The sequence below is a fragment of the Salvia miltiorrhiza genome, chromosome 3 (assembly GCF_028751815.1).
Source record: "Salvia miltiorrhiza cultivar Shanhuang (shh) chromosome 3, IMPLAD_Smil_shh, whole genome shotgun sequence".
Classification (NCBI taxonomy): Eukaryota; Viridiplantae; Streptophyta; class Magnoliopsida; order Lamiales; family Lamiaceae; genus Salvia; species Salvia miltiorrhiza.
The window spans coordinates 62,968,668-62,996,207 of NC_080389.1; the positions used below are offsets into that span (position 1 = coordinate 62,968,668).

The 27,540-nt window shown below is 37.2% G+C and overlaps 2 protein-coding genes and 1 long non-coding RNA gene across 3 annotated transcripts; all 3 read right to left on the reverse strand.

Moving 5' to 3' along the window:
* Positions 1–3,218: 3,218 nt before the first annotated feature.
* LOC131019150 (receptor kinase-like protein Xa21) lies at positions 3,219–7,395 on the reverse strand. Its single transcript, XM_057947835.1, has 3 exons — positions 6,483–7,395; positions 6,190–6,408; positions 3,219–6,103 (listed from the first exon to the last, which is right to left on the reverse strand). Exons 1-3 carry the CDS (start codon positions 7,393–7,395, stop codon positions 4,068–4,070), a joined length of 3,168 nt encoding a protein of 1,055 aa, XP_057803818.1. The 3' UTR covers positions 3,219–4,067.
* Positions 7,396–11,015: 3,620 nt separating this feature from the next.
* Positions 11,016–11,806, reverse strand: LOC131015505 (uncharacterized). Its single transcript, XR_009098565.1, has 2 exons — positions 11,471–11,806; positions 11,016–11,355 (listed from the first exon to the last, which is right to left on the reverse strand). It is a non-coding gene; the product is annotated as an uncharacterized LOC131015505 (long non-coding RNA).
* Positions 11,807–11,866: 60 nt separating this feature from the next.
* On the reverse strand, positions 11,867–14,903 carry LOC131019151 (LRR receptor-like serine/threonine-protein kinase GSO1). Its single transcript, XM_057947836.1, has 3 exons — positions 14,273–14,903; positions 13,980–14,198; positions 11,867–13,905 (listed from the first exon to the last, which is right to left on the reverse strand). The coding sequence occupies exons 1-3, from the start codon at positions 14,901–14,903 to the stop codon at positions 11,867–11,869; spliced, it is 2,889 nt and encodes a 962-aa protein (XP_057803819.1).
* Positions 14,904–27,540: the final 12,637 nt, after the last annotated feature.

The following is a 27,540-nucleotide window of genomic DNA, read 5'->3' on the forward strand; positions in this document are numbered from 1 at the left end:
TTGGGTTGGGCTGAATACTGTTTCAATACAGGGTTTCAAACGAGTGCGGGAATGACTCCTTTTGAAGCAGTGTATGGGCGCCCTCCTCCGCTGCTTATTCCTTTTCTTCCGGGGGAAATTCGGGTACAGACTTTGGCGGAAGAGCTACGTGAACGGGACATGGTTATGAAACATCTCAGATCTCACCTAGAGCAGGCGCAGGCGCGCATGGTGCGCGAGGCGAATAAACATCGTCGGGACCTGGAGTTTAAAGTGGGGGACCGTGTCTTTCTCAAGTTCCGACCGTACCGGCAGCGTAGTTTGTTTGCTATATCACGACAGAAGTTGGCTCCACGATTTTTTGGACCTTACGAGGTCGAGGAGAGAGTTGGGTCGGCTGCATACCGACTGAAGTTGCCACCGGGTTCGAAGGTTCATCCCGTATTTCATGTGAGTCTGTTAAAACCAGTCATCGGGTCGGCGGAGGCCTCTCTTGCATTGCCGGAGTCCTTGATGACAGACGATCCAGAGTTTTATCCCGATACGGTACTGCAGCGCCGTCAGATACGCCGAAATGGAGTTGAGGTGGCACAGGTGTTGATCCACTGGCGCGGGCTGCCGGCGGAGGATAGTTCGTGGGAAGATGTTGCTGTGGTACGGGGGCAATTTCCTGATTTCAACCTTGAGGACAAGGTTGTTTCGGGGACGGCGGCAATTGATAGCACGGCGGCTCCGGAAATCAAAGTGTATTCGAGGAGAAGGCAGGGGCAGTAGATCGCGAGTGCATGCTGAAGTTGCAGAAGAAGATTATTTATTTATTTCCATATAATTAGAAGTATTTGTTATTTATTATTAATATTAGTATTAATATTGGTAGTGGGCCTTGCTTGCATGCATGGGCTTTAGTAGTAGGGTTTGACACTATATATGTAATGGTGGGGAGTTAAGGTTGGATATCTATCAAAAATCAACTAATTGGCGGCAGTAGCTGTGGCGGAAACCTCTGGTTTCCGAGACTGTATTCGTGTGCTCTTGTTCGTTTATTGATTCGTGTTCTTAACTCCATCATATTTGCTTTAGATAACGATGTTTTCCCCATATGTATGAGCGCACTCATACATAATATCACTATATATATTGCAGATTTAGGTATATAGATAACACAATAAACCGTAACCTATGACTACTTTTTTTAGTAGTGGAACTTGTAATCTTGTGAGTTGATATGATCATCCAATTCAACCTTTATTCTTACTAATTTTCTGGTTCTTAAAAATTAATTTTAGTATCATTTAAATTGATTAGATCTACAAATAATTATATATTTTGCAACTACACCGGTGTGTTCTGTTGGCCTACGCCTGAGTTTACGGTTGCAGGCATTGATCTCAACCATGGAGACATCACAATTTGCATTATAATATTTAATTTTTTATTAGGATAAAGATTTTGATAAATATTAATATAGAATTGGATTAGAGTGAATAATATATACATATATATAAATCCAATCTTACTTTTGTCCATCCAAAATGGCCCACCTTCCATAGACAATTAATATTGCTTACGTAAAATATTTAATAAATATTTTTAAATCTTCCATTTTCAGAATCCATCTTATTTAGGATAGATTCATGATTCCAACCCGCACTAGTAATTATTCTTTTCAGTAACCAATAATTAATCGTATGATAAACATAATGATCAAGTTGTCCAAGATAAAATAAATATATTATAATTAATTATTTTGCCTAATTGAAATTCTAATATAATGTTGCAATATTAAAAAAAATATGAAATAATATCTTAATATATTCTATTACAAATTAATATCCATAAATATATAATTATTATATTTTTTAAATATTAAATAGCTACTCCCTCCGTCCCAATATTGTTGGCCACATTTGGTTTCGGCACGGGAATTAAGGAGTTGTAGATTAGTATTTTAAGTGTGGGTAATATAGTATAAAAGTAATAAAGTAGGAGAGAGAAGGTGATAAAGTATGAGAGAGAAGATAATAAAATGATAAAGTAGGAGAGAGAATGTGATAAAGTAGGAGAGAGAATGTAATAAAGTGATAAAGTAGGAGAGATAATGTGATAAAGTAAGAGATTGAATGTGATAAATATTTCCATTTTAGGAAAGTGGCCAACAATAGTGGGACAAACTAAAAAGGAAATGTGGCCAACAATATTGGGACGGAGGGAGTATATTTTAATACTCCCTCCGTCCCAATATTGTTGGCCACATTTGGTTTCGGCACGGGAATTAAGGAGTTGTAGATTAGTATTTTAAGTGTGTGGGTAATATAGTATAAAAGTAATAAAGTAGGAGAGAGAAGGTGATAAAGTATGAGAGAGAAGATAATAAAATGATAAAGTAGGAGAGAGAATGTGATAAAGTAGGAGAGAGAATGTAATAAAGTGATAAAGTAGGAGAGATAATGTGATAAAGTAAGAGATTGAATGTGATAAATATTTCAATTTTAGGAAAGTGGCCAACAATAGTGGGACAAACTAAAAAGGAAATGTGGCCAACAATATTGGGACGGAGGGAGTAGTTTATAATATATTGTTGTTTATGATATTAGTTTGTAGTATTATTATAAGGGATTCCTAATTTAACTCAACCATGGAAATAATTAGATATACATTAAATATCTTACAACTAAGTTAAACTAGCTAAATGATTGGTTGTCAATCCATCACTAAGTAAGTATTTGAATTTTTTGTTGACGGAAGACATCATATCCTACTATCAGTTTTCATACAGAAGATGGAAATTCTAAACAAACTCTGACTCATTCAATGAGGCAATTAATGTCATCATTTTTTTTTTCATTTGATAAATTAACTATTAAATTAAAAAATTGTAAATAATGGATTCAAAATTGGGGGAAATACCGTGTTGCCCTCTACATGTTCGACGGAATGCGCCAATGGGACGTCGAAATTGAATGTGTGCTCGATGAGTATCACAATCAATTGCTGCTACCTTCTATGCCGTGTGAAGCTCGGGTCTGTGCTTCTGGGCAGCTTGATCAAGTTCGGCTGCGAACAGAATATCAAAAATTTCAAAACTCTTTTGAGAGGGGTTGTTTTAGTTGGTGAGAATGGTGACGCAGAGGCGTTGTTCAGAACGATTTTGCCTTTTAAGCTGTGACAAAGAAGATTATATATAAACTCAAGAACATAAAATATGGAGGAAAGAGGGATAAGAAAACCTTGAGCATTAGTTGTTGAAATAGAAATTATATAAAAGGAGAAAAACGAAAAAGAAAACCTAGCAAACCCTTGAAAGCACAAAGACGCTAACTAAGGGCCGAGCCTCAATAAAACCTTCATGCCGAAACCAAATGGGAAAGACACCAGTAAAGGAAAAAGAGTAATCGTCTATTACAACGAGAAAAAAAAGCAGAAACAAGACGAACAAATTAACAATAATAGCAAAAACCCACAAAAGGACCAAGCCAAATTTTCCATTCTTTATGTCATCCACCTCACCACTATCCCGTGCCTCACCCCGGTTAGCATCTACTGCCTCTTCAAAATCTTCAACACTACATGCCTCATCAAAGCCACCAAATGAAGAAGACATCATTAGCTAATTAACTTTACGATAGAAATTTGAGATATGAATATCCTTTTAGAAATAACATAGAACTTTGAAATAGCTTACTTGAATCTCATTGGGAAAAACGATGTTTGATTTTCTGCAACTCTGCATGTGCTTGTTTCATGTTGATTCTATCCCCGGGAGAGTCCGCAGAGCATTTTAGAGCCAATTCAAGTATGGATGATACACACTGCATATTCTTGTCAATCATTTCTTCCTCCAAATTCATGACTAAGTTGGCATCTATCACTTCATCTGGGATCTCCGAAAGTGAGAGTTCTACCCAGCTCTTTAAGCTCATATTTCCGCCAAACATATCATCACCAGGTCTTTTTCTTGTAAAAGTTTCAATCAACATCACCCCGTAGCTATACACATCACACCTTGTTGAAACTAGCCCTTCCAAACCGTACTCTGGAACAACAAAAATGATCATGATGTATGCAGTAAGGAAGACACAATTAAATGATTAAAAGTGAAGTGCAATACATATATCTAGAGAAACTTCACCTGGAGCGATGTAACCCAATGTTGCTAGCGTGTTGGTTAACACAATGCTATCTCCATCGCACAACAACTTTGCTATCCCAAAGTCGCTTACATGGGCAACCATGTCTTCATCTAACAGCACATTACTAGGCTTCAAGTCGCTGTGGACAATGGGCATTGAATAACCGTGGTGAAGATACTCCAAAGCAGATGCAACATCAATCATTATATTCAATCTCTCCATCATATTCAAGCAATAGTTGTGGGAATATAACCATTTTTCAAGGTTTCCCTTTGGCATATATTCAAGTACTAATGCCTTGAACTCTTCATTGGAGCAACTGCTTATGACGCTTGTCAGATTCCTGTGTCGAATGCTACGCAGTATCTCACATTCGACATCAAATATTCTTGAAATACCTTCTAGTTGCATATTAAACACCTTGACAGCGATATCCTTCCCATTGTTAAGAATTCCCTTATAAACAGAGCAAGAACTCCCGGTGCCAAGTAAATGGCTTTCATTGAATCTTTCCGTTGCTTGCAGCAATTCATAATAAGAGATTCTTTCCGGCACAATGGATTTCAGCTCATCAACTTCGCTGCTAGTCGTCTTATCTTTCCTTTTGTTTTTGACAATTATAAAGGCCAAAGAAACAACTGAGATGAAAGCCACAACCCCGAAAACAATAAATGAAGCTCGTTCCACCTTCTTTCTCTTCGATCTGTGATTAGAAATTGAAGAGCAAATTTGGAAATGGAACTTGGGGATTGCACACAATGCCTCATTACCCTTAAAACAATCCGTAGTGAAGTTTCTAAAACAACCTTCATTAGGAATTTCTCCACTTAAACTATTGAAAGAGACATTAAAGTAGTCGAGGTGTTGAAGTGCTTCTAAAGACTTTGGGATTGAACCAGAGAGGTTGTTGTATGACAAATCGAGATTTGCCAAATTGATCATGCTTCCCATTGACACAGGAATAGAACCTTCCAGTCTATTATTTGCCAAAGACAGATTAATCAAATTCTGCAACTTCCCAATAGTGCTAGGAATTGACCCTGACAACTGATTCATCGATAGGTTTATATGTATTGCTGCTCCTAAGTTACTCATCTCTAGAGGTAGTGACCCATTTAATGAATTTGAGGACAAGTCTAGAGTGATCAAATCTTTTAGGCCCCATAAGCTTGATGGTATGCTAGAATTCAAAATGTTGGAGTGTAGATAAAGATATCTTAAGGATGAGACATTTCCCAAACATTTAGGAATTGGGTCTGAAAATTGATTCCCGCTAAAATTTAAACCGTCGAGGCTGAATAGATTGCATATAGCATGTGGTATTGAGCCTCCCAACATGTTATTAGACAGAGAAAATCTTTGAAGTTCATGCAAATGGCTTATAGTTAGTGGAATATTACCAGATAACTCATTTGCTGACAACTCTAACATCATCAAATTGCTTAAATTGCCTATTTCAACAGGAATGCTGCCACTGAATTTGCAGTTGGTGGCATAGAATTTTGAAAGCGAGGAAGATAAGTTCCCAACAGAAGCTGGAATGACACCGTATAGAGGATTATTACTAATTGACAAATATGTTAGAGACCTGCAATTTGTCAATGAAGTAATGAACGAAGATGATGATGCCTGGGTAAGATTGTTGCTGTACAGTTGAAGAATTTGAAGAAGTCTTAGGTTGCCGAGATGAGTAGGTATATAACCACTGAATTTGTTATCAGGAAGTGAGAGAATTGTGAGTTGAGAACAGTTAGAGATGGAGTTGGGTATTGCTCCGGTGATAGAATTTTCGCCAAGAATAAGTTGTTCGAGAAAGGGAGAGGCATGGCATAAATGGGTTGGAAGAACCCCTGACAGAGCATTGTCGACAAGTGAAAGAATCCGAAGAGTTGAAATGTTAAAGAGCTCATGTGGAATCGAACCACTCAAGCTGTTCGACAGTAGTACTAATGACTCCAAATGGTAAAGTTGGCTAAATTCAGTGGGAATAAGCCCTGCAAAAGATGAGATTTCAAAATTGTAGCTAAAAACACATATTGTAGCTAAACAGACAATTTACATGAAAATTACTATGTTGTACCTGTTAAATGGTTTTCCGAGAGCTCTAACTTTGTTAGCATGGTAATATTCCCAACATTCCTTGAAAGGTTCCCCGTGAATTTGTTACGCCATAGTGCTAAGGTTTGCAAAGAAGACATATTCATGAAAATATTGAAATCAATTGAGCCCGCAATCTGATTGAATTCAGCACCAAAAGTAACCAGACTCTGAAGATGGCCAATCTCATGCGGTAGTATTCCTGGCAAAAAAAGTGTCATGAAACTAATAAAATCTCATTTACACTAATTTATGTGATAAGAACTTGAACCATACCATTCAAATTGTTACCACCAAGAGCTAAATACTGAAGAGATGTTAAGTAGCCGATTTCTGAAGGTATCTCCCCACTAAAAGAGTTGTATGCGAGGCTCAACACCTCAAGCCGTGAACATTGGGACAGATTTGTGGGAATCGCACCACTCAGCCGATTTATAGAAAGACGAATGAGAGCAAGAAATGGAAGATTACGACACATGTCTGTCGGAAGACTTCCACTCAGTTCATTGTTTCTCAATGCTAAAACTATAAGGGTCGAGATGTTGAATATGGCTGATGGTATAGCACCCGATAAATGATTGGATTCAACATACAGAGTTTGTAGACTTTGAAGTCTCCCAAACTCTTTTGGAATTTCTCCACTTAGAGAATTGAAAGATAAGTCAAGAAATTGTAGGTTTGTGAGGTTTGAGAGTGATTTTGGGATGGAACCTATGAAGCTGTTGTTGCGTAAAGACAAGTACTCTAATTTTGGTAACTGACCCAACATCGGAGGGATGTCTCCGGTGAATTTGTTGAGTCGGAAAGATATGAACTTCAAACGGCGAAGGAGAAAAAGCTCTTGAGGCAAATCTCCATAGAAAAGGTTGTTGGTGAGGTCGAGGGAGACGAGGAAGGACAGGTGTCCGAGCTGCGGTGGAATGGTGGCGGAGAGAGCCATGTTGGAGAGATTCAAGGCAGCTACTCTGTGGTGGCGCAAGCTGCAAGTGACGCCAATCCAGGTGCAGACGGAGCTCGAATTGGTCCAATTAGTTGCAAGTAAAAGAGATGTATATTTGAGTGAAAGAAGGGCAGTTTGATCAGTTGCAAGGCTCAGAGGTTGTTTGGCTTTGGCTTCAGAAGAAAGCATTGGGAAGGTTATGGTGATTAGGAATGCATACTGCAAAATGCAAGAAAGGTTTTTCTCCATGGCTGCAAACTAATAACTGTTTTTTGAGAGTGTTGCTTTTGATGTGTTTTTTGGTTTTTGTACGTTTTTTCCGTTTGAGTCAAGTCCTCCTTAGATGTCGGCACCAATCACTTATAGAGACTGATAATGAAGACTTGAGGTTGAGACAAATTCTTGAATAATTTTATTCAACTACACATGGATTGCAATGGCCAGAATTTCAAACTTACGAATCACAACATTGAATTTGCATGCATTCATAAAGTTCGGTGCCAATTACTTTTTAAAATATGAAAAGTTATTTGAATGCACACATTATATGTATCTTAAATAATTTGTATGCCAACAACATAAATAAAATAAATATATAATAGGCGGTGGGTATTGTGTGAAATTAGTTCATACGTCAAGGCCAGTATATTCAATCCCAGTACCAAAAAATTATAAAATGCACCATTAATAAATAAATTATTACAGTTGCGATTGGCTGCAAATCATGTGATTTGCACAAATTATCAGAGTATTTATACTTTACAAATTATCATGACTATTTCAATGCGACTAACTAATTATCAATGCAATAAAAATCCAAAATGAAAATGGGAATGGTACTACTATTAGGTTGACAATTACTGGTCGAAGAGATAAAAAATAAAAATATTAAAAGAGGATTCAAATTATTGAAAAAATAAGGTACCAATTTACAATCCAAATTAACTAGTCATTGGTTCAATTAATAAATTAAATGGACAAACCCAACAAATAAAGACGTTAAAATAAATCGGCCCAATCTTTATTAAAATGCTGCCCACTTATTAAACGAGAGCCCAAACAAAAATAAATAGATAGTGGCCGAACATAAAAGTCAAAATTTGAAAATTCTTATTTATTGTATGCTTCTATTGTTTTTTTCTTTTTTCATTCTTTATTATTATAATGCTTTGCTTGTATATATTTTTATTTTATTTTCTTTTAATTGTTGTTAATTTGTTATATTTTGATTTCTTAAATTTATTTTATGTTTTTGTATTGTAGGATTTACTAATTTTATTATAAATATGTATTAAATAATTAATTTATATTAAATTATAAAGAATACATATGAGAATTAAATAAATATTACTCCCTCCGTCCCATTAAAACTGGCCACCTTTCCTTTTTAGTCTGTCCCACTAAAAGTGGTCACTTTCCAAATAAGGAAATATTTGGGCTTAACTAAGCCCATTAAACTTTAGTTTTAATCATTATTTAATCTAACCTATCAGCATTATTAAGTTAAGACAATCATTTTGTCTCTTTCTCTCTCTACTTCAACGTTGCAGCGAACTCCCCTTCCCCTTCTCTCTTCTTCTCCGGCGAGAAGTGGACGACACCAACACCGGCGTCGATCGCCGCCCCCGACCTCCCTCTCCCTGGCCTCTGCTCTCTCTCCCTCTCGCCCCACCCCTGAACTCCATGTCCCTCGCCTCTACTCTCTCCCTCTCGCCACCCCCATGGTCGCTGCCGCCGCCTAGATCTGAGGTGGCGTGGTTTACGGCGGCGAGGCGTAGATCGGAAATAGGAAGAGAGAATGGAGGATCTAGGGCTCGTCCTCTTCCTCCTCAGAACACACACCACCGCCGCTCGTTTCCCCAGCCACGGCGCCGCCCCTCTCTCACAAACCCTAGATCTACCGCATCAGCTTCGATTTCCGGCGACCATAGCAGCAGCTTCCATTTGGAATTTGAAGAGACGAATTCTATATTGCGATTTGGTCTGATTTTGGTTTCCGTCTAATTTGCGATTTGGTCTGATTTTGATTTTTGGTTTTTGATTTTTAATTTTGGCTATGCGATTTGATAGAGGGGCGAAGGGTGACGGTCGGCGTCGGCGTCGACGTTGCCGTCGCCGGCGTCGTCGTGGGCCAGAAAATGGTTCAAACACAGTGAGAAGAAAAAAGTGGACCAAACTTAATTAACTCTTTGACTATGGTGGATCACTTAATTAAAACATAACAATCTTTTTCTTAATCTCCGTGCCGAAAAGAACGTGGCCGCTTTTAACGGGACGGAGGGAGTAATAAATATTGAATTGGTTGAAAGTGGGTGGAAAGTGATGTCAGCAAAAACCTGAATTTGAGGAGACATTGTTGTAGGTGAAAGTAAGAGTAGGAGAATATGGTGATATGACTACGATGATGTCAGCAAAAACCTTGAGATGGGGAGATACCATTGGAGATGCTCTAAGGTGAAGAAAAATAATTTTAATAGTTGTATAAATATGCGTAATAATACATGTAATGGGCTAAAAAGAATTTAGCCAAAATACTTTTAAAAGTAACAATCAATTAGCCACATCACTGGTGGACACGTTATGCTTGTCCACGGTGGGCATGTGATCGTTTCTGTATATACATATATATAAATCCAATCTTACTTTTGTCCATCCAAAATGGTCCACCTTCCATAAATAATTAATATTGCTTAGGTAAAATATTTAATAAATATATTTAAATCTTCCATTTTCAGAATCCATCTTATTTAGGATAGATTCATGATTCCAACCCGCACTAGTAATTATTCTTTTCAGTAACCAATAATTAATCGTATGATAAACGTAATGATCAAGTTGTCCAGGAAAAAGATAGATTAAATATATTATTATTAATTATTTTGCCTAATTGAAATTCTAATATAATGTTGCAATATTAAAAAAAAATGAAATAATATCTTAATATATTTTATTACAAATTAATATCCATAAATATATAATTATTATATTTTTTAAATATTAAATAGCTATATTTTAATAGTTTATAATATATTGTTGTTTATGATATTAGTGTGTAGTATTATTATAAGGGATTCCTAATTTAACTCAAACATGGAAATAATTAGATATACATTAAATATCTTACAACTAAGTCAAACTAAATGATTGATTGTCAATCGATCTTTAAGTAAGTATTTGAATTTTTTGTTGACGGAAGACATCATATGTACTAGCAGTTTTCATACAGAAATGGAAATTCTAAACAAACTGTGACTCATTCAATTAGGCAATTAATGTCATCATTTTTTTCATTTGATAAATTAACTATTAAATTAAAAAATTGTACTTAATTATGGATTCAAAACTGAAAACTTTTAGCTTCAAGAATTAACTACTCTGCCTCTAAACCAACACACATGAAATTTTAAATATGACAAAAATATCGTTGTGACTAAGTAATGTTTATAGTTCATATGCCCACCAAAATATTTTTATCCAAACATGTATATTTGAGTAGTATATGAATTGAATATATGACTGCATGACAAATTGTTGAGTTACACGGTAAAGTTGGGGGGGAATACCAAGTTGCCCTCTACATGTTCGACAGAATGCGCCAATGAGACGTCGAATTGAATGTGTGCTCGATGAGTATCACAATCAATTGCTGCTACCTTCTATGCCGTGTGAAGATCGGGTTTGCACTTCTGGGCAGCTTGATCAAGTTCGGCTGCGAACGGAATATCAAAATTTTCAGAACTCTTTTGAGAAGGGTTGTTTTAGTTCGGCTGCGAACTGAATATCAAAATGTTCAGAAAGGTTTTCCCTTTTAAGCTGTGACAAAGAAGATTATATGTGAACTCAATAACATAAAATATGGAGGAAAGAAGGATAGAAAAACCTTGAGCATCAGTTGTTGAAATAGAAATTGTATAAAAGGAGAAAAACGAAAAAGATAGCAAACCCTTGAAAGCACAAAGACGCTAGCCAAGGGCCAAGCCTCATTAAAACCTTTATGGCGAAAACCCAATGGGAAAAGCACTGGTAAAGGAAAAAGAGTACTCATCGATTACAACAAGAAAAAAAAAGTAGAAACAAGAAGAACGAATTAACAATGATAGCAAAAACCAACAAAAGGACCAAGCCAAATTTTCCATTCTTTATCAAAACCTTTATGTCATCCACCTCACCACCCAATTAGCATCAACTGCCTGTTCAAAATCTTCAACACTACATGCCTCATCAAAGCCACCAAATGAAGAAGAAATCATTAGCTAACTTTGCGATAGAAATTTGGAATATGAATATCCTTTTAGAAATAACATAGATCTTTGAAATAGCTTACTTGAACCTCATTGGGAAAATCGATGTCTGATTTTTTGCAACTCTGCATGTGCTTGTTTCATGTTGATTCTATCCCCGGGAGAGTCCGCAGAGCATTTCAGAGCCAATTCGAGTATGGATGATACACACTGCCTATTCTTGTCAATCATTTCTTCCTCCAAATTCATGACTAAGTTGGCATCTATCACTTCATCTGGGATCTCCGAAAGTGAGAGTTCTACGCATCTCTTTAAGCTCATATCTCCGCAAAATATATCATCAGTAGGCCTTTTTCTCGTAAAAGTTTCAATCAACATCACCCCGTAGCTATACACATCGCACCTTGTTGAAACTAGCCCTTCCAAGCCATACTCTAGAACAACAAAATCATGATGCATGTGAGGAAGACACAATGAATTTATTGAAAGTGAAGTGCAATCAATATATTTAGAGAAACTTGACCTGGAGCGATGTAACCCAATGTTGCTAGCGTGTTGGTTAACACAGAGCTATCTCCATTGCATAACAACTTTGCTATCCCAAAGTCGCTTATATGGGCAACCATGTCTTCATCTAACAACACATTACTAGGCTTCAAGTCGCTGTGGACAATGGGCATTGAATAACCATGGTGAAGATACTCCAAAGCAGATGCAACATCAATCATTATATTCAATCTTTCCATCATACTCAAGCAATAGTTGTGGGAATATAACCATTTTTCAAGGTTTCCATTTGGCATATATTCAAGTACTAATGCCTTGAACTCTTCATTAGAGCAACTGCTTATGACACTTGTCAGATTCCTGTGTCGAATGCTACGTAGTATCCCACATTCGACATCGAATATTCTTGAAATACCTTCTAGCTGCATATTAAACACCTTGACAACAATATTCTTCCTATTGTTAAGAATTCCTTTATAAACAGAGCAAGAACTCCCAGTGCCAAGTAAATTGCTTTCATCGAATCTTTCCGTTGCTTGCAGCAGTTCATAATAAGAGATTCTTTCCGGCACAATGAATATCAACTCATCAACTTCTCTGCTAGTCGTCTTATCTTTCCTTTTGTTTTTGACAATTATAAAGGCCAAAGAAACAACTGAGATGAAAGCCACAACCCCGAAAATAATAAATGAAGCTTGTTCCACCTTCTTCCTCTTTGATCTGTGATTAGAAGTTGAAGAGCAAATTTGGACATGGAACTTGGGGATTCCACACAATGCCTCATTACCCTTAAAAGAATCCATAGTGAAGTTTGTAAAAGAACCTCCATTAGGAATTACTCCACTTAAACTATTGAAAGAGACATTAAAGTAGTCGAGTTGTTGAAGTGCTTCTAATGACTTTGGAATTGAACCAGAGAGGTTGTTGTACGACAAGTCGAGATTTGCCAAACTGATCATTTTTCCCATAGACACGGGAATAGAACCTTCTAGTCTATTATTTGCCAAAGACAGATTAACCAAATTCTGCAACTTCCCAATAGTGCTGGGAATAGACTTTGACAACTGATTCATCGATAGGTTTATATGTATTGCTGCTCCTAAGTTACTTATCTCTTGTGGTAAGAACCCATTTAATGAATTTGAGGACAAGTCTAGATAGTTCAAATCTTTTAGGCCCCATAAGCTTGAAGGTATGCTTGAATTCAACATGTTGGATTCTAGATAAAGATTTCTTAAGGAAGAAACATTTCCCAGACATTTAGGAATTGGGCCTGAAAATTGATTCTGGCTGATATCTAAAGTATTGAGGCTGGATAGATCACATATATCATGTGGTATTGAGCCTCCCAACCTGTTATATTCAAGATATAATCCTTGAAGTTCATGCAAATGGCTTATAGTTAGTGGAATATCACCAGATAACTCATTTGCTGACAACACCAATGTCATCAAATTGCTTAAATTGCCTATTTCAACGGGAATGCTGCCACTGAATTTGCAATTGTCGGCATAGAATGTTTCGAGTGAGGAAGATAAGTTCCCGACAGAAGCTGGAATGATACCATTTAGAGGATTATCATCAATTGACAAAAGAGTTAGAGACGTGCAATTTGTCAATGAAGTAATGAAGGAAGATGATGGTGCCTGGGTAAGATTGTTTCTGAATAGTTCAAGTCTTTGAAGAAGTCTTAGGTTGCCGAGATGAGTAGGTATATAACCACTCAATTTGTTTTCAGCAAGTGAGAGAATTGTGAGTTGAGAACAGTTAGAGATGGAGTTGGGTATTGCTCCACTGAGGGAATTATTGCTAAGAAGAAGGTGTTCAAGAAAGGGAGAGGCATGGCATAAATGGGTTGGAAGAACCCCTGACAGAGCATTGACGGCAAGTGAAAGAATCCGAAGAGTTGAAATGTTAAAGAGCTCATGTGGAATCGAACCACTCAAGCTGTTCAATGATAATGATAATGTCTCCAAATGGTAAAGTTGGCCAAATTCAGTGGGAATAAGCCCTGCAAAACATGAGATTTCAAAAACACATATTGTAGCTAAACAGACAATTTATATGAAAATTACTCTGTTGTACCTGTAAAATGGTTTTCCGTGAGATCCAATGTTGTTAGCTTGGTAATATTCCCGACATCCCTTGAAAGGTTCCCCGTGAATTTGTTGCGGTTTAGATATATGTTTTGCAGAGAAGACATATTCATGAAAATATTGAAATCAATTGAGCCCGCAATCTCATTCCATTCAGCACCAAACTTAACCAGACTCTGAAGATGGCCAATCTCATGTGGTAGTATTCCTGGCAAAAAAAGTGTCATGAAACTAATAAAATCTCATTTACACAAATTTATGTGATAAGAACTTGAACCATACCATTCAATTTGTTACCACCAATATATAGAATCTGAAGAGATGTTAAGTACCCAATTTCTGAAGGTATCTCCCCACTAAAAGAGTTGTAAGAGAGGGCTAACACCTCAAGCCGTGAACATTGGGATACATTTGTGGAAATCACAGTTAGAAATGGAAGATTATGGCACATGTCTGTTGTAAGACTTCCACTCAATTCATTGTGTGTGAAGGCCATAGCTACAAGGGTCGATATGTTGAATATGGCTGATGGTATAGCACCCGACAAATGATTGAATTGAACAGACAGAGTTTGAAGACTTTGAAGTCTCCCAAACTCTTTTGGAATTTCTCCACTTAGAGAATTGTAAGTTAAGTCAAGAAATTGTAGGTTTGTGAGGTTTGAGAGAGATTTTGGGATGGAACCTATGAAGCTGTTGTTGCGTAAAGACAAGTACTCTAATTTTGGTAACTGACCCAACATGGGAGGGATGTCTCCGGTGAAGTTGTTGAGTCGGAGAGATATGAACTTCAAACGGCGAAGGAGAGACAGTTGGTGTGGGAAATCTCCATGGAAGAGGTTGTTGGTGAGGTCGAGGGAGACGAGGAAGGAGAGGTGTCCGAGCTGCGGTGGAATGGTGGCGGAGAGAGCCATGTTGGAGAGATTCAAGGCAGCTACTCTGTGATGGCGGAAGCTGCAAGTGACGCCAATCCAGGTGCAGACGGAGGTGGAGTTGGTCCAATTAGTTGCAAGTAAAAGAGATGTATGTTTGAGTGAAAAGAAGGGCAGTTTGATCAGTTGCAAGGCTCAGAGGTTGTTTGGCTTTGGCTTCAGAAGAAAGCATTGGGAAGGTTATGGTGATTAGGAATGCATACTGCAAAATGCAATGAAGCTTTTTCTCCATGGCTGCAAATTATGATTGTATTATGATAATGAAGTCGCTTCCAATAATCATCATATATACACAAATATTACGTACAAGACTTGAGAGTGTTGATGGGTGTGGGTTTTGAGTCAAGTCGTCGGTAGATGTTATTTCCATACAAATCACTTAATGAGACCGAGACAAAAACGAAGACTTGAGGTTGTGGAATACAAATGTCACTTAAAGAGACTGAGACGAAGGCGAAGACGAAGACTTGAGGCAAAGATGGATTCCCATTCTAGCTCTTAATTATTCGCATCATCTACTAAAAGGGTGATTCTATTTATACTTCTCATTTTACTCTTTATAATCACTATTTAAAATAATAATTAAAAATTTATTTTATATTTACTTTATATTTAAATATTAAAGCTATAAAGACTAAAATGGGGCGATGAATAGACCCCTACACAAATTGTCTAATATGCAACTATTATTTTTTTAATTCTATCGTAGATTTTTTTAATTCTAGGAGCTATTATTTTATTATTATTATTTCTCGGATTAATGTTTCTTTTCTTTCTCTTGAGTTGGCTCTTCAATTTCTCCAACATTGATACTTTTTATTAGTTGTGTCTTTTGGATTGCATTTGCTACAATATTGAGATTTCCCCGTTGATCGAATTTTATAGACTTGAGCATCGTCATAAAGCACGTTTCTGTGTACGCCTGTGTGCTTAATCCTCTATAATTGTTATAATTACGTATATAATATCAAATTTTGTAATATGAATTATTTAAATTATAGTAAGTGTTTAAGTAAGAAATCTTAATTTACATCTTTGATTGAAGAAAGGTATTCATCCACAAAGCAGCCTGCATAGGCTGTAATTTCTAGAAACAAGAAAACTTAATCATCTACCCTTCTACATATACACAGATAAATCCTAGAATGCTAGTTCTCGTGAACAAGTAGTCTTTCTTTTTCATTCTACACGATAGGGGCCCACGTAGGAATTCAAATAATATTAATAATTCAAGTGAATTAGTCAAAGTCCTTTTCACTCATTTTACACTATTGGGGCCCAATGAATTTAATTAGGCAGTTTTTTATCAGATGAGATCTTCTATTTCACTATATTTCACTATTTTGTGTGTATCATTTTTAATTTTTCTATTTTATAATTGTTTTTTATAAAAATAAAAAATATTATTATATTATGAACTCTAATTAATATTTATAACTAAAAATTAAAATTTTAAAAATTTATATCCTTTAACTTTGAATTAATGAACCCAAATAATCACTTAGTAATTCAAATAAATATAAAAAAATAATTACAAACCCTAATTGGATGAGTGAACCCTTGTTAATTTTCTTTTTATAATATTAAAGCATAATAAATTAAAACTGAAGAACATATAATTAAAAATTATAATAAATTAAGAGGGGTATGCGATGGTATACACACAAAATAGTGAGAGAGATGATCCCATGTGCTTTTCTATTTTTATGGGAATGATGTCTATGGAAATGACTTGTTGTCTGCCCATTGTAGTTTATTTTTATAAGGGAATGAAACTGTGACGTTTATTTTTTTGACTTGGGAGAGTTGGGGAGGGGGAACAGTGTGGTTTGAACCTGGAACCTCACTGTTCACATACAGGAGGTCGCACCGCTTGGTCTCACCTTGGGGACAACTGCGACGTTTATTTATTCAGTACAAATTTGGACCCTTATAAAAGAAATAATTTGTGAATGTCAGAATCTTAATTTTTTATCCGATGCGTTAAAAATAATTATTAAATGGTTATTTATGAATAGGCAGCTTGAAATAATATTATATCGATCAATAATTTAATAATGCGGAATTCATTGTGATGTGAGTATTTTATAAAAATTTGCTAAACATTGAATATGAACTGATATCATATATTTTTAGCGTTGACTGATTAGAGACCAGAAATGCTTGATAAATCTCTAAATGGGAGTATATGTTTACGAAATCTTTGTAGCATCGAAATTTTGAGGAGTTAATTCAGTCTCGCCCTCTGTTATTCTTCTCCGTTCTCATTTTTTCACAAGTCATATCTCTTATCCCACATTGATTTTTAATCAAACTCCATCATGACTAAAAGCTCTATAAATACTTATGTAGTAGTATCTCATTCTTCATATATTTGCACCATCAATTTAATTTGGTCAATTAATTAATTTTTAGTTTGCCAAATAAATAGTTACTTTTTATTAAAAATAATTTAAGTTATCTAATATACTTTGATCAATAATTAAATTTATTCAAATATAAAATATAAATTAAAAAAATAATTTTTCTTATATTATTTATGTTTTATTAATTCTATAATTCAACATTTAGCTTTATGATATTTTAGCAAATGTAAAATTTATATAAAAACATATTTATAAAAAGAAAATGATGCAATTTGAATCTCATACTGATTTTTATAACACTTTTTTATTAAATTTTAGCAATTGTAAAATCTATATAAAAACGGATTTGTAAAAATTAAATTATGCAATTTAAATCTCATATTGATTTTTGTGACACTTTTTCAATTCATAATTTAAACAAAAGTATATATTTTATGCAATTTTTATTAAGCAAATATTGAATCCTAAATCTTTTTCATAAAGATTTACAAATTAAAAATCTAAATTGAATAATATATTTTGTAATCTTCTAACCAGATTCTAAAAGGGTTGTAAGAGAGGCTCAACGCTTCAAGCCGTGAATATTGGGATAGATTTGTGGGAATGCACAGTAAGAAATTGTAGATTACGGCACATGTCTGTTGGAAGACTTCCACTCAATTCATTGCCTGTCAAATCTATAGTCACCAAGATAGACGATTGAATCGAACACATATATAGAGTTTGAAGACTTTGAAGTCTCCCAATCTGTTTGATGACAAGAGACCAATTCAAGTATTGTGAAACAAATTCAAGTATCTAAGGGAATTAAAGTTCTACCGACACCACGTGATGATACCAATATACTCCTTCCGTCCACAATATCGTTTCCAAATTGTGGACGGTGCGGGTTTTAAGAAAAGTGGTGGATAGTATATAGTAGAGAGTAGTGGATATTATAGTGAGTGGAGTTTGGATCCCACTATTGTTATGAGTGAAAATTTGTGAACCCTACTTCTTTTCATGGTTAATATAAAATCGAAAATAGATTTTCAACATATATTTAATGAATTAATATAGTTTTCTAGAGTTTTTGAGATCTAATTCTTCTTTTAGTAGAAAAGTGAAGCAAAACAACAACAAATGGTGGTGATTTTTGCTAGCGACCATGAATCTAGATTCGGAATAAATCAGTCACTATTCCGTCGTTAACGGCCTTTAGCTACGGAATTTTCATTTTTAGCGACGGAAAATTCCGTCGCTAATCGCCTGATTTTTTGTAGTGGGTAGTCCCACCAAAATTTGAAATGAGTGATTGAGATTCAATTGATGAAGGTTTTTTTGCAAATAAAGAGTATTTGTAAAGTTAAAAGATAAGAAAAAGTGGTGGGGTCATATCTTAAAATGAAAAGTGAACATACCGCTCGTGGAGTGGGAATCTGAGCGGCCGCCGTCGAGGGTGGTGGCGGTGTCCGCCTTTTTCACCCAAGCTCTCCTCCGCGCTGACATGGCTCGGCGCGGTGTGGAGCCCCGAGCCGCTGTGATCGGGCAGCTCATCGATGTCCGGGAAAGAACCGTTCCACCGGTGCTGAGACATGCTTTCAGCACATGGCTTTCCGGTTCTTTCCTGGAGCTCACTGCGGCCTCGGCCGCAGTGAGCTCTCTGGAGCGCAAACTCCCGGCCCTGGCGGGAAGGATGCGCCGGGGATTGTTGCAGGGCATCCGCGATTGCGCGCGGTTGCTCGGAGACACATAGTTTGGCCGGAAATTGATGGTCGAGAACTTATTGAAGTGTGATGCATTTATCTAGAATATTCTAAGTAAGAATATGCTATGCATAATCTAGAGAATTCACCACTAGCTAGATTACTCTAGAGTATTCTAAATAATACCTAGGACATGTATGGTATTCTAGAGATTAGATATTTTCTATATAGTATCTAGAGAATTCCTAAAGTGGATGATAGTAGAGAATTCTAGATACAAGTTAGTGTAGTGGGATCTAGAGAGATCTTCCCACACCTATAAATAGAGCTCTTGTGAGTCATTTGTAATCAACCTCACATAATCTAAACATCTCAAAAACATCACTCTATCTAATATTATCTAAGTTCTTTGGAGACAAGAGCTCCACTCTAAAATCATTCTCTCTATCTTCTACACACACTACACTCACAATATTCTCTACACCACTTCACTACAATCACTCACCACACTCAAACCACTATATAATCACCTCCATTTTCTAACAAGTGGCATCAGAGCTTGTTCGATCATAAGCGGGCGTTATGGCGTCGTCAAGTCTCTCCATCACGACTCCAATATTCAATGGAGAAAACTATGACTATTGGAGTGTTCGTATGAAGACTTGCCTTGAATCCCATGATCTTTGGGATGTCATTGAAGAAGGAATCACCATGCCGGGAGAAGATATCGACAAGACATCCTCATCCGAGGTACGTAAGAAATTAAAGCAACAAAATGCTAAAGCTCTTTATCTTCTCCAACAATCTGTTAGTGATTCTATCATGGCAAGAATTATTCGAGCCACTACTGCAAAAGAAGCTTGGGATATCCTTAAGGAGGAGTTCCAAGGAAATGTTAAAGTTCGAACCATTAAACTGCAAAGTTTAAGGCGAGAACTGGAGAATCTTAAAATGAAAGATTCAGAAGCCGCAAAAGATTATTTCTCAAGAATAATGGAAATAATCAATCAAATGCGGTCATACGGAGATAACGTCTCCGATGAAAGGATCGTACAGAAGGTCTTAATCAGCGTTACCGAGAAGTATGATCCAGTAGTGGCGGCGATTGAAGAATCAAAAGATTTGTCAAAAATGTCTGTCGCGGAGCTGATGGGTTCCTTGGAAGCACACGAGCAACGTTTGAGTAGGCGACATGAAAGTTCACTTGAGAGTGCCTTTCAGTCCAAACTCAACGTTAGAGGCAATAAGTCAAGGAGCGGCGGAAATTTTAAAAGCAATCACAAGGAAGGAAGCTCCAGCAACAAGGAGAGCAAGGCAAATTTTCCACCATGCAGAATTTGCAAGAAGATAAATCACATGGAGAAGGATTGCTATCATCGAGGAAAGCCACAGTGCAAAAACTGCAAAAGGTTCGGGCACGTGGAAAAAGATTGCAGAGATAGAAGAAATCATCAAGCCAACTATTCAGAAAATCAAAATGAGAAGGAGAACATGTTCTATGCATGTCACTCGGCAACGGAAGCAGGAGAAGAAGAATGGTACATCGATAGCGGATGCAGCAACCACATGACATCCAACGAGACCATCTTCCGTGAGTTAGATACTTCAGTCAAGACGAAGGTGAAGATGGGCAATGGAGAACTGGTGGAGACGAAAGGGAAAGGTACAATTGCCATAGAAACTAATAAAGGTACGCGATTTATTAGAAATGTTCTCCTAGTACCTCGTCTTGCACAAAGTCTATTAAGTGTTGGCCAAATGATGGAAAGTGGATATGCCCTCCACTTTGAGAAAGATTCTTGTCGAATTTACGACAAGAAAAATAACCAAGATATTGCAGTAGTAAGAATGGGAAAAAATAGAAACTTTCCCATTCAATGGCAATATCCACAAAAGGCAATGGTGGCTCAACTCGACGATACGAGTCTATGGCACCGGAGATTTGGGCATTTCAACCTAAATGCCTTAAGGCTACTTCATCAGAAAAATATGATGAGAGACATGCCTCTTCTAAATGAAAGAGAAAGTGTATGCGAAGGATGCATGATCGGAAAGCAACACAGACAACCATTTCCAACGGAGAAAACATGGCGAGCCAAGGAGATACTAGAGCTTGTCCACACCGACGTTTGCGGACCAATGCGCACACCTTCAGTAAACCAAAACAGGTACTTCATACTCTTTATTGATGACTACTCTAGAATGACTTGGGTATATTTCCTCCAAGAAAAATCAGAAGTCTTTAGAATCTTCAAGAGATTTAAGAACTTTGTGGAGAACCAAAGTGGTCGCAAAATAAAGAAGCTAAGAAGCGATCGAGGTACCGAATACAACTCGAAAGAGTTCGACAAGTTCTGTGAAGATGAATGTGTGGAGCATCAACTAACGGTGGCCTACACTCCACAACAAAACGGCGTGTCGGAAAGAAAAAATCGAACAGTCATGGAGATGGCGAGATCCATGCTGGCGGAGAAAGGATTGCCAAAGAAGTTTTGGGCAGAGGCAGTGTATACATCAGTCTACCTACTCAACCGATGTCCAACAAAGGCTGTGCTAAACAAGACGCCGATCGAAGCTTGGTCAGGGCAAAAGCCTTCAGCCAAACATTTGAGGGTCTTTGGAAGTATCTGCTACATCCACATTCCCTCAGTAAAAAGACACAAACTGGAGGACAAGACGGAGAAGGGAATCTTCCTCGGCTACAGCTCTAAATCCAAGGGTTATAGAATCTACAATCTCGAGACCAAGAAGCTGGTGACAAGTCGAGACGTGGAATTTGACGAACAAGCCTCTTGGAATTGGGAGACAGAAAGTGTTGAAAGGCGGACAACAACTACACTCCTAAAAGAAGTCACAGAACATGGAGAACAAGATCAACAAAGCCCACCAAGGTCCTCTTCAGAAGCTAATACCTCAAGTGGATCCGACTCAGACTCCTCACCAGACTTTCCACCTTTTCGGGTAAGAACTCTAGAAGATTTATATGAATCTACTGATATATATGAGACATGCAACTTTTGTTCTTTGGAGCCAAATAACTATGCAGAAGCATCCAAACAGAAAGTTTGGATTAAAGCAATGGAGGAGGAGATAAAAATGATAGAAAAGAATGATACTTGGGAGTTGGTGGATCTTCCAAGTGACAAGGAAGTCATTGGAGTCAAATGGGTGTTCAAGACAAAGCTGAATCCTGATGGTTCGATCCAGAAGCATAAGGCAAGACTTGTCGCAAAAGGATATGCTCAAGTACCAGGAGTCGACTACACAGAAACGTTTGCTCCAGTGGCACGGATGGACACAATTCGAGCACTCATAGCTCTGGCGGCTCAAAAGAGATGGAAAATCTATCAACTTGATGTTAAGTCGGCATTTCTCAATGGAGATCTAACAGACAAGATATATGTGGAGCAGCCAGAAGGATTCACAAAGCAAGAAGGCAAAGTTCTTCGTCTCAAGAAAGCACTCTATGGGCTCAAACAAGCTCCACGAGCCTGGTACAGCAAAATAGACGGATATTTCACCAGTCAAAGGTTCATGAGGAGCAAGAACGAAGCCACTCTATACATCAAAACTCTAGGTATGGACATCCTAATTGTCTCTCTTTATGTTGATGACTTAATTGTCACAGGAAATAACACAAAATTGATCGAGGATTTCAAGAAAGACATGATGAGCACCTTTGAGATGACGGACTTAGGATTAATGCACTATTTTCTCGGAATGGAGATAAGTCAAGAGGAAGAAGGCATCTTCCTATCACAAAAGAAGTATATTGAAGATATGCTCAAGAAGTTCAAGATGCAAGACTGCAAGCCAGTGGTTACACCTCTCATTCCAAATGAGAAGTTGAAGAAAGAAGATGGGTCAAAACCGACGGATTCTACAAAGTATCGAAGTTTGATTGGGAGTCTACTATATTTGACGGCAACAAGGCCTGACATCAAGTATGCAACAAGCCTTCTATCCAGATTCATGGAAAGTCCGAAGGAGACCCACTATGGAGCAGCAAAGAGACTTCTCAGATACCTGCAAGGTACGCTCAACTATGGTATCTGGTATAAACCAAAGTCTGACTCACAGATCAGTGGATATAGCGATAGCGATTGGGCTGGATCTCAAGATGACATGAAAAGCACATCAGGCTATGCTTTCAAGCTTGGCTCAGGAATTTTTTCTTGGGGATCAAAGAAGCAAGACTCAGTTGCACTATCAACAGCAGAAGCTGAGTATGTTGCAGCAGCCGAAGCAGCATGTCAAGCTATATGGCTTAGAAGAATACTAGCGGATATGGGCGAACCGCAAGACTCATCGACAGAGATCTACTGCGATAACAAGTCAGCTATAGCAATGGCTAAGAATCCAGTTCAGCACAATCGCACCAAGCACATCGACATCAAGTATCACTTCTTGAGAGATGTTGAAGCAAAGAAACTTATCGAGATGAAGTATTGTCCAACAGAAGAACAGTAGGCGGACATCTTCACCAAAGCACTACCAAGGGACAGATTCCAATTTCTGCGAAGAATGCTTGGAGTAACCGATAAATGCATCAAGGAGGAGTATTGAAGTGTGATGCATTTATCTAGAATATTCTAAGTAAGAATATGCTATGCATAATCTAGAGAATTCACCACTAGCTAGATTACTCTAGAGTATTCTAAATAATACCTAGGACATGTATGGTATTCTAGAGATTAGATATTTTCTATATAGTATCTAGAGAATTCCTAAAGTGGATGATAGTAGAGAATTCTAGATACAAGTTAGTGTAGTGGGATCTAGAGAGATCTTCCCACACCTATAAATAGAGCTCTTGTGAGTCATTTGTAATCAACCTCACATAATCTAAACATCTCAAAAACATCACTCTATCTAATATTATCTAAGTTCTTTGGAGACAAGAGCTCCACTCTAAAATCATTCTCTCTATCTTCTACACACACTACACTCACAATATTCTCTACACCACTTCACTACAATCACTCACCACACTCAAACCACTATATAATCACCTCCATTTTCTAACAGAACTTCGTGGAGGTGACGGAGAGAGAAGGCAGCGATGATTGTAACGTGATATGGGTGACAGATATCTCGAAATTAGGGGAATACGAGGTGGATTTCGGGTTCGGGAAGCCGGAGTGGGTGAGCATCGCCGCCATGCCTATGCCGAATCATATGAAAATTTTTCCGACAGGATAAAGAGATTCCGAAGTTGCGTTTGTTGGCTAAATTATAAATTGAAAATGTTCATTAATTTAATTATTCTTTCGTATATGTATGTGTTTGTTTGTTTTTTTTTTTCCGATATATTATATCTCTATAGGTGATACAAATGCTGATAACCAAGAAGAAGAAGAAGAAGAAGAAGAAGAAGAATTGAACAAAAAAATGAAGAAAGAAATCGAACTGTGAGAAAAAAGAAGAAAAAAAAGAAGGATAGAAGGAGACGAAGAAAAAATGGAAAATTAAACAATTGAAGATAATCGAAGAAAAAACAAGAATACACAAAGAATAAATGGTTAAAAGTAATATATATAGGTCAATTTAATTTAAAATATACAATAGAGCGAAAAGTCAATATTAATTAACCTTAAATAAACAGTATATTAATTTCATTTTACCATTTAATTATAGATATTATTAAACTAATTAAATTTCCACACTAATAGATCATTAAATTAAGCAGCTCAATTTAGGGTTACATATAAATGTGGTGCTTGCTCATATGAATCATATTAAAACAATGTATACATGTTTTGTGGGTTTCAACTAAGAGAATTAATTTGAACTGAAACGCATCCAACCATCTAATTTTGACAAATTATTATAAATACTTACAACATTCAACATTCAAATACTTCAATTCGATCTAAAGTTAAATATCATGATTCAAATCCTATTTTTCCTCGTTATTACTGGAGTAATGGTGAATGAATCTCAAGCGCATCGTCAAATCGAATCGATCGATTCAACAATTGTTACAACAAATAATAAAACCGATTTTTGCGACAATAACGAAATAGACTCTGTAGCTTGTTGCCAAGCGATTCTTAAGTGCTTTTGCAATCTCGCTGATTCATTGCCAAATGGTTGTTGTATTTCATATAAAGCTCTTAGTTCAGATAGTTTTGATGCATTTCGAGATGAAGCCATTGCAGAAAATAATTCTGAATATTGTAACACTGAGTATGGGATTAAAACTTTAGAACATATATGCAATCCTTGAGAATTGCTAAACATGTAACGTGGCAATAATCGTTAATGAATTTATTTATTTTGAATTTCATATTAACTAGTATTTATATCCGTGCAATGCACAGAAAAATATTTATATATGAGCGTTTCAATGAGATCCATATATATGGTAAGATCTTAGATTGATTTATATGTGTTGATTTAATGTATTTTAGAGCTGATATTTTGAGAGGGAAATTTTTTACCTGGATTCGAATCCTGGAGGGAGTGAAAATTTTACAAATTTTTTGAATATTTTTATTCAACACTATATACTGTATTATTCATTATACTCAGGGTCTCACGAAAAATAGCAATTTCACTGGAACGTACCCCTATATATATATAAACTCAATTATCATATTTGTAAATATAATAAATATATAATTTTAACTGCATATATTTGAGTTGAATGTAGAACAAAAAAAGACATAAAGACAAATTCACAATAATAAAAACCCATATTATGAAAAAGCCAAAATAAAATTAAGAAAATAAAATAAGTCGCTAATAACTGTGATTGTGATTGTATTATGATAATTAAGTCGCTAATAACTGCAAGCTATATACACAAATATTACAAGACTTGAGAGTCTTGATGGGTGTGGCTTTTGATGTCTTTTTTGTTTTTTGCGTTTGAGTCAAGTGCTCCTTAGATGTTATTTCCACACCTACTCTCTCGTGGTCCATACAAATGTCGGCCCCTATCACTTATAGAGACTGAGACGAAGATGAAGACGAAGACGAAGACTTGAGGTTGAGACAAAGACAGAGACGGAGACGAAGACTTGAGGATGAGTGCCTTGATGGCTTTGTATGAGTTGATGAGCTAAGGTTGTTGTATTGAGAATATGCATTTGAGTTCCTCTTGAAATCGTTTGTCTTTGTCTTGGATGAGTAAGATGGCTTTGTTTGGCTGATGAAGAAGACGAATGGCAAAGAAGGGTACGCTGACTGTCTAGCTCCGTTTGTGATACACCCAGCCCATCTCCTAGCTTGGCCCTATTATGCTCTAGCCCATTAGCCCATTAGGTTTTTATTATTAGGTATAAATAATGTAATCTCTAAGTTTATTGAGTATGAATGAATATATTTTGGTTGATAGTTATCAAACTTCTTTCTTCTTTCTTGATTTCTGGAGTTTGAGCTTGCTCGAAAAGCTTCGCCATTGATACGGATCGTATCAATTGGTGCTCTCATTGAGAGAATTTTTCTTTGAATATCCAAAAAAAAAAATATGTCAAAATCTGAAATTCTCGCCGCCATTGAAGAGCTTCGAACCTCCATCTACAGCCTGCAAGCCTCTATCGACGCTCCGACCACAAACACGTTCCCTCCGGCTACTACTCCAGATCTCTGTTGGTTCCCATCCTCTTCACCACCACCCATTACTCCAGCCCAATACCTACCACCATCGTTTTCCCCAATTCCACATACAACTCACTCCACATCTCTTCTTCCCATTCGCCGTCTTAGCCCATCCGAAATCGAAGAGAAAAACGACCGCGGGCTTTGCTACAATTGTGACCAAACTTGGTCCGATACCCATCGATGCCGCAGCAAATTCTTGATTCTGTTCGGCACTGACGACGAGGATGACTTCGGCGATCCTAAATCTCCAGCTTTCATGGCTGGAGTTGAAGCTACTACGGTGGAGGATGTCTCAAGTCCTTCACCATTCCCAACCACTCACAGCACCTCTCCGATTTTCTCGCCGTCGGCACCCTCCGCCACCACCGTTACTCCAACAGATCTGCCCTTTATTGATGCTCCACCCCATTTGCCGTCCAAAGCTATCCCACCTCACTCTGTTCTGCATTCGCCCACTCCACTACCATCGACAGTCCTCCAACCGCCGCCGCCGCCAACACCTCCACCGCCAATACAACCTCCACCCACCGAGCCATCCCTAGACTTACTACCTTCACTTGCAATAACCCCTTCGGTGAGGTCTAAAAATATTAAGCCCAGCCCAACTGTTATATATGGGTCCAAAACGAGTGGCCCAAAAGGTTTATTTGCTGTGAGCAGCCCAAGCGTACAGGAGAATGATCGGGGACTTGGCAGTCCATTTTGGTTGCTCGTTGGTCCTGAGGATGAGAGTGTGTCTGATACCTTTAGACCCAGATCTGCTGCAATTGTTTTTGTGGGCGTCGTCTCTAGCTTTTACCCTCTCATGGGTGTTTTCGCCGGTCAAGAAGTTCAGCTATGCGGTGAACCACCGCCGGATCTCTTGGGAATACCCAATCGATTCCATACCACGCCGTATCAGTTTTTGAGGTTTGTTTGGATTATTTTTGTGCAGGTTTTCGGTTGGAACTTATGTCGAGC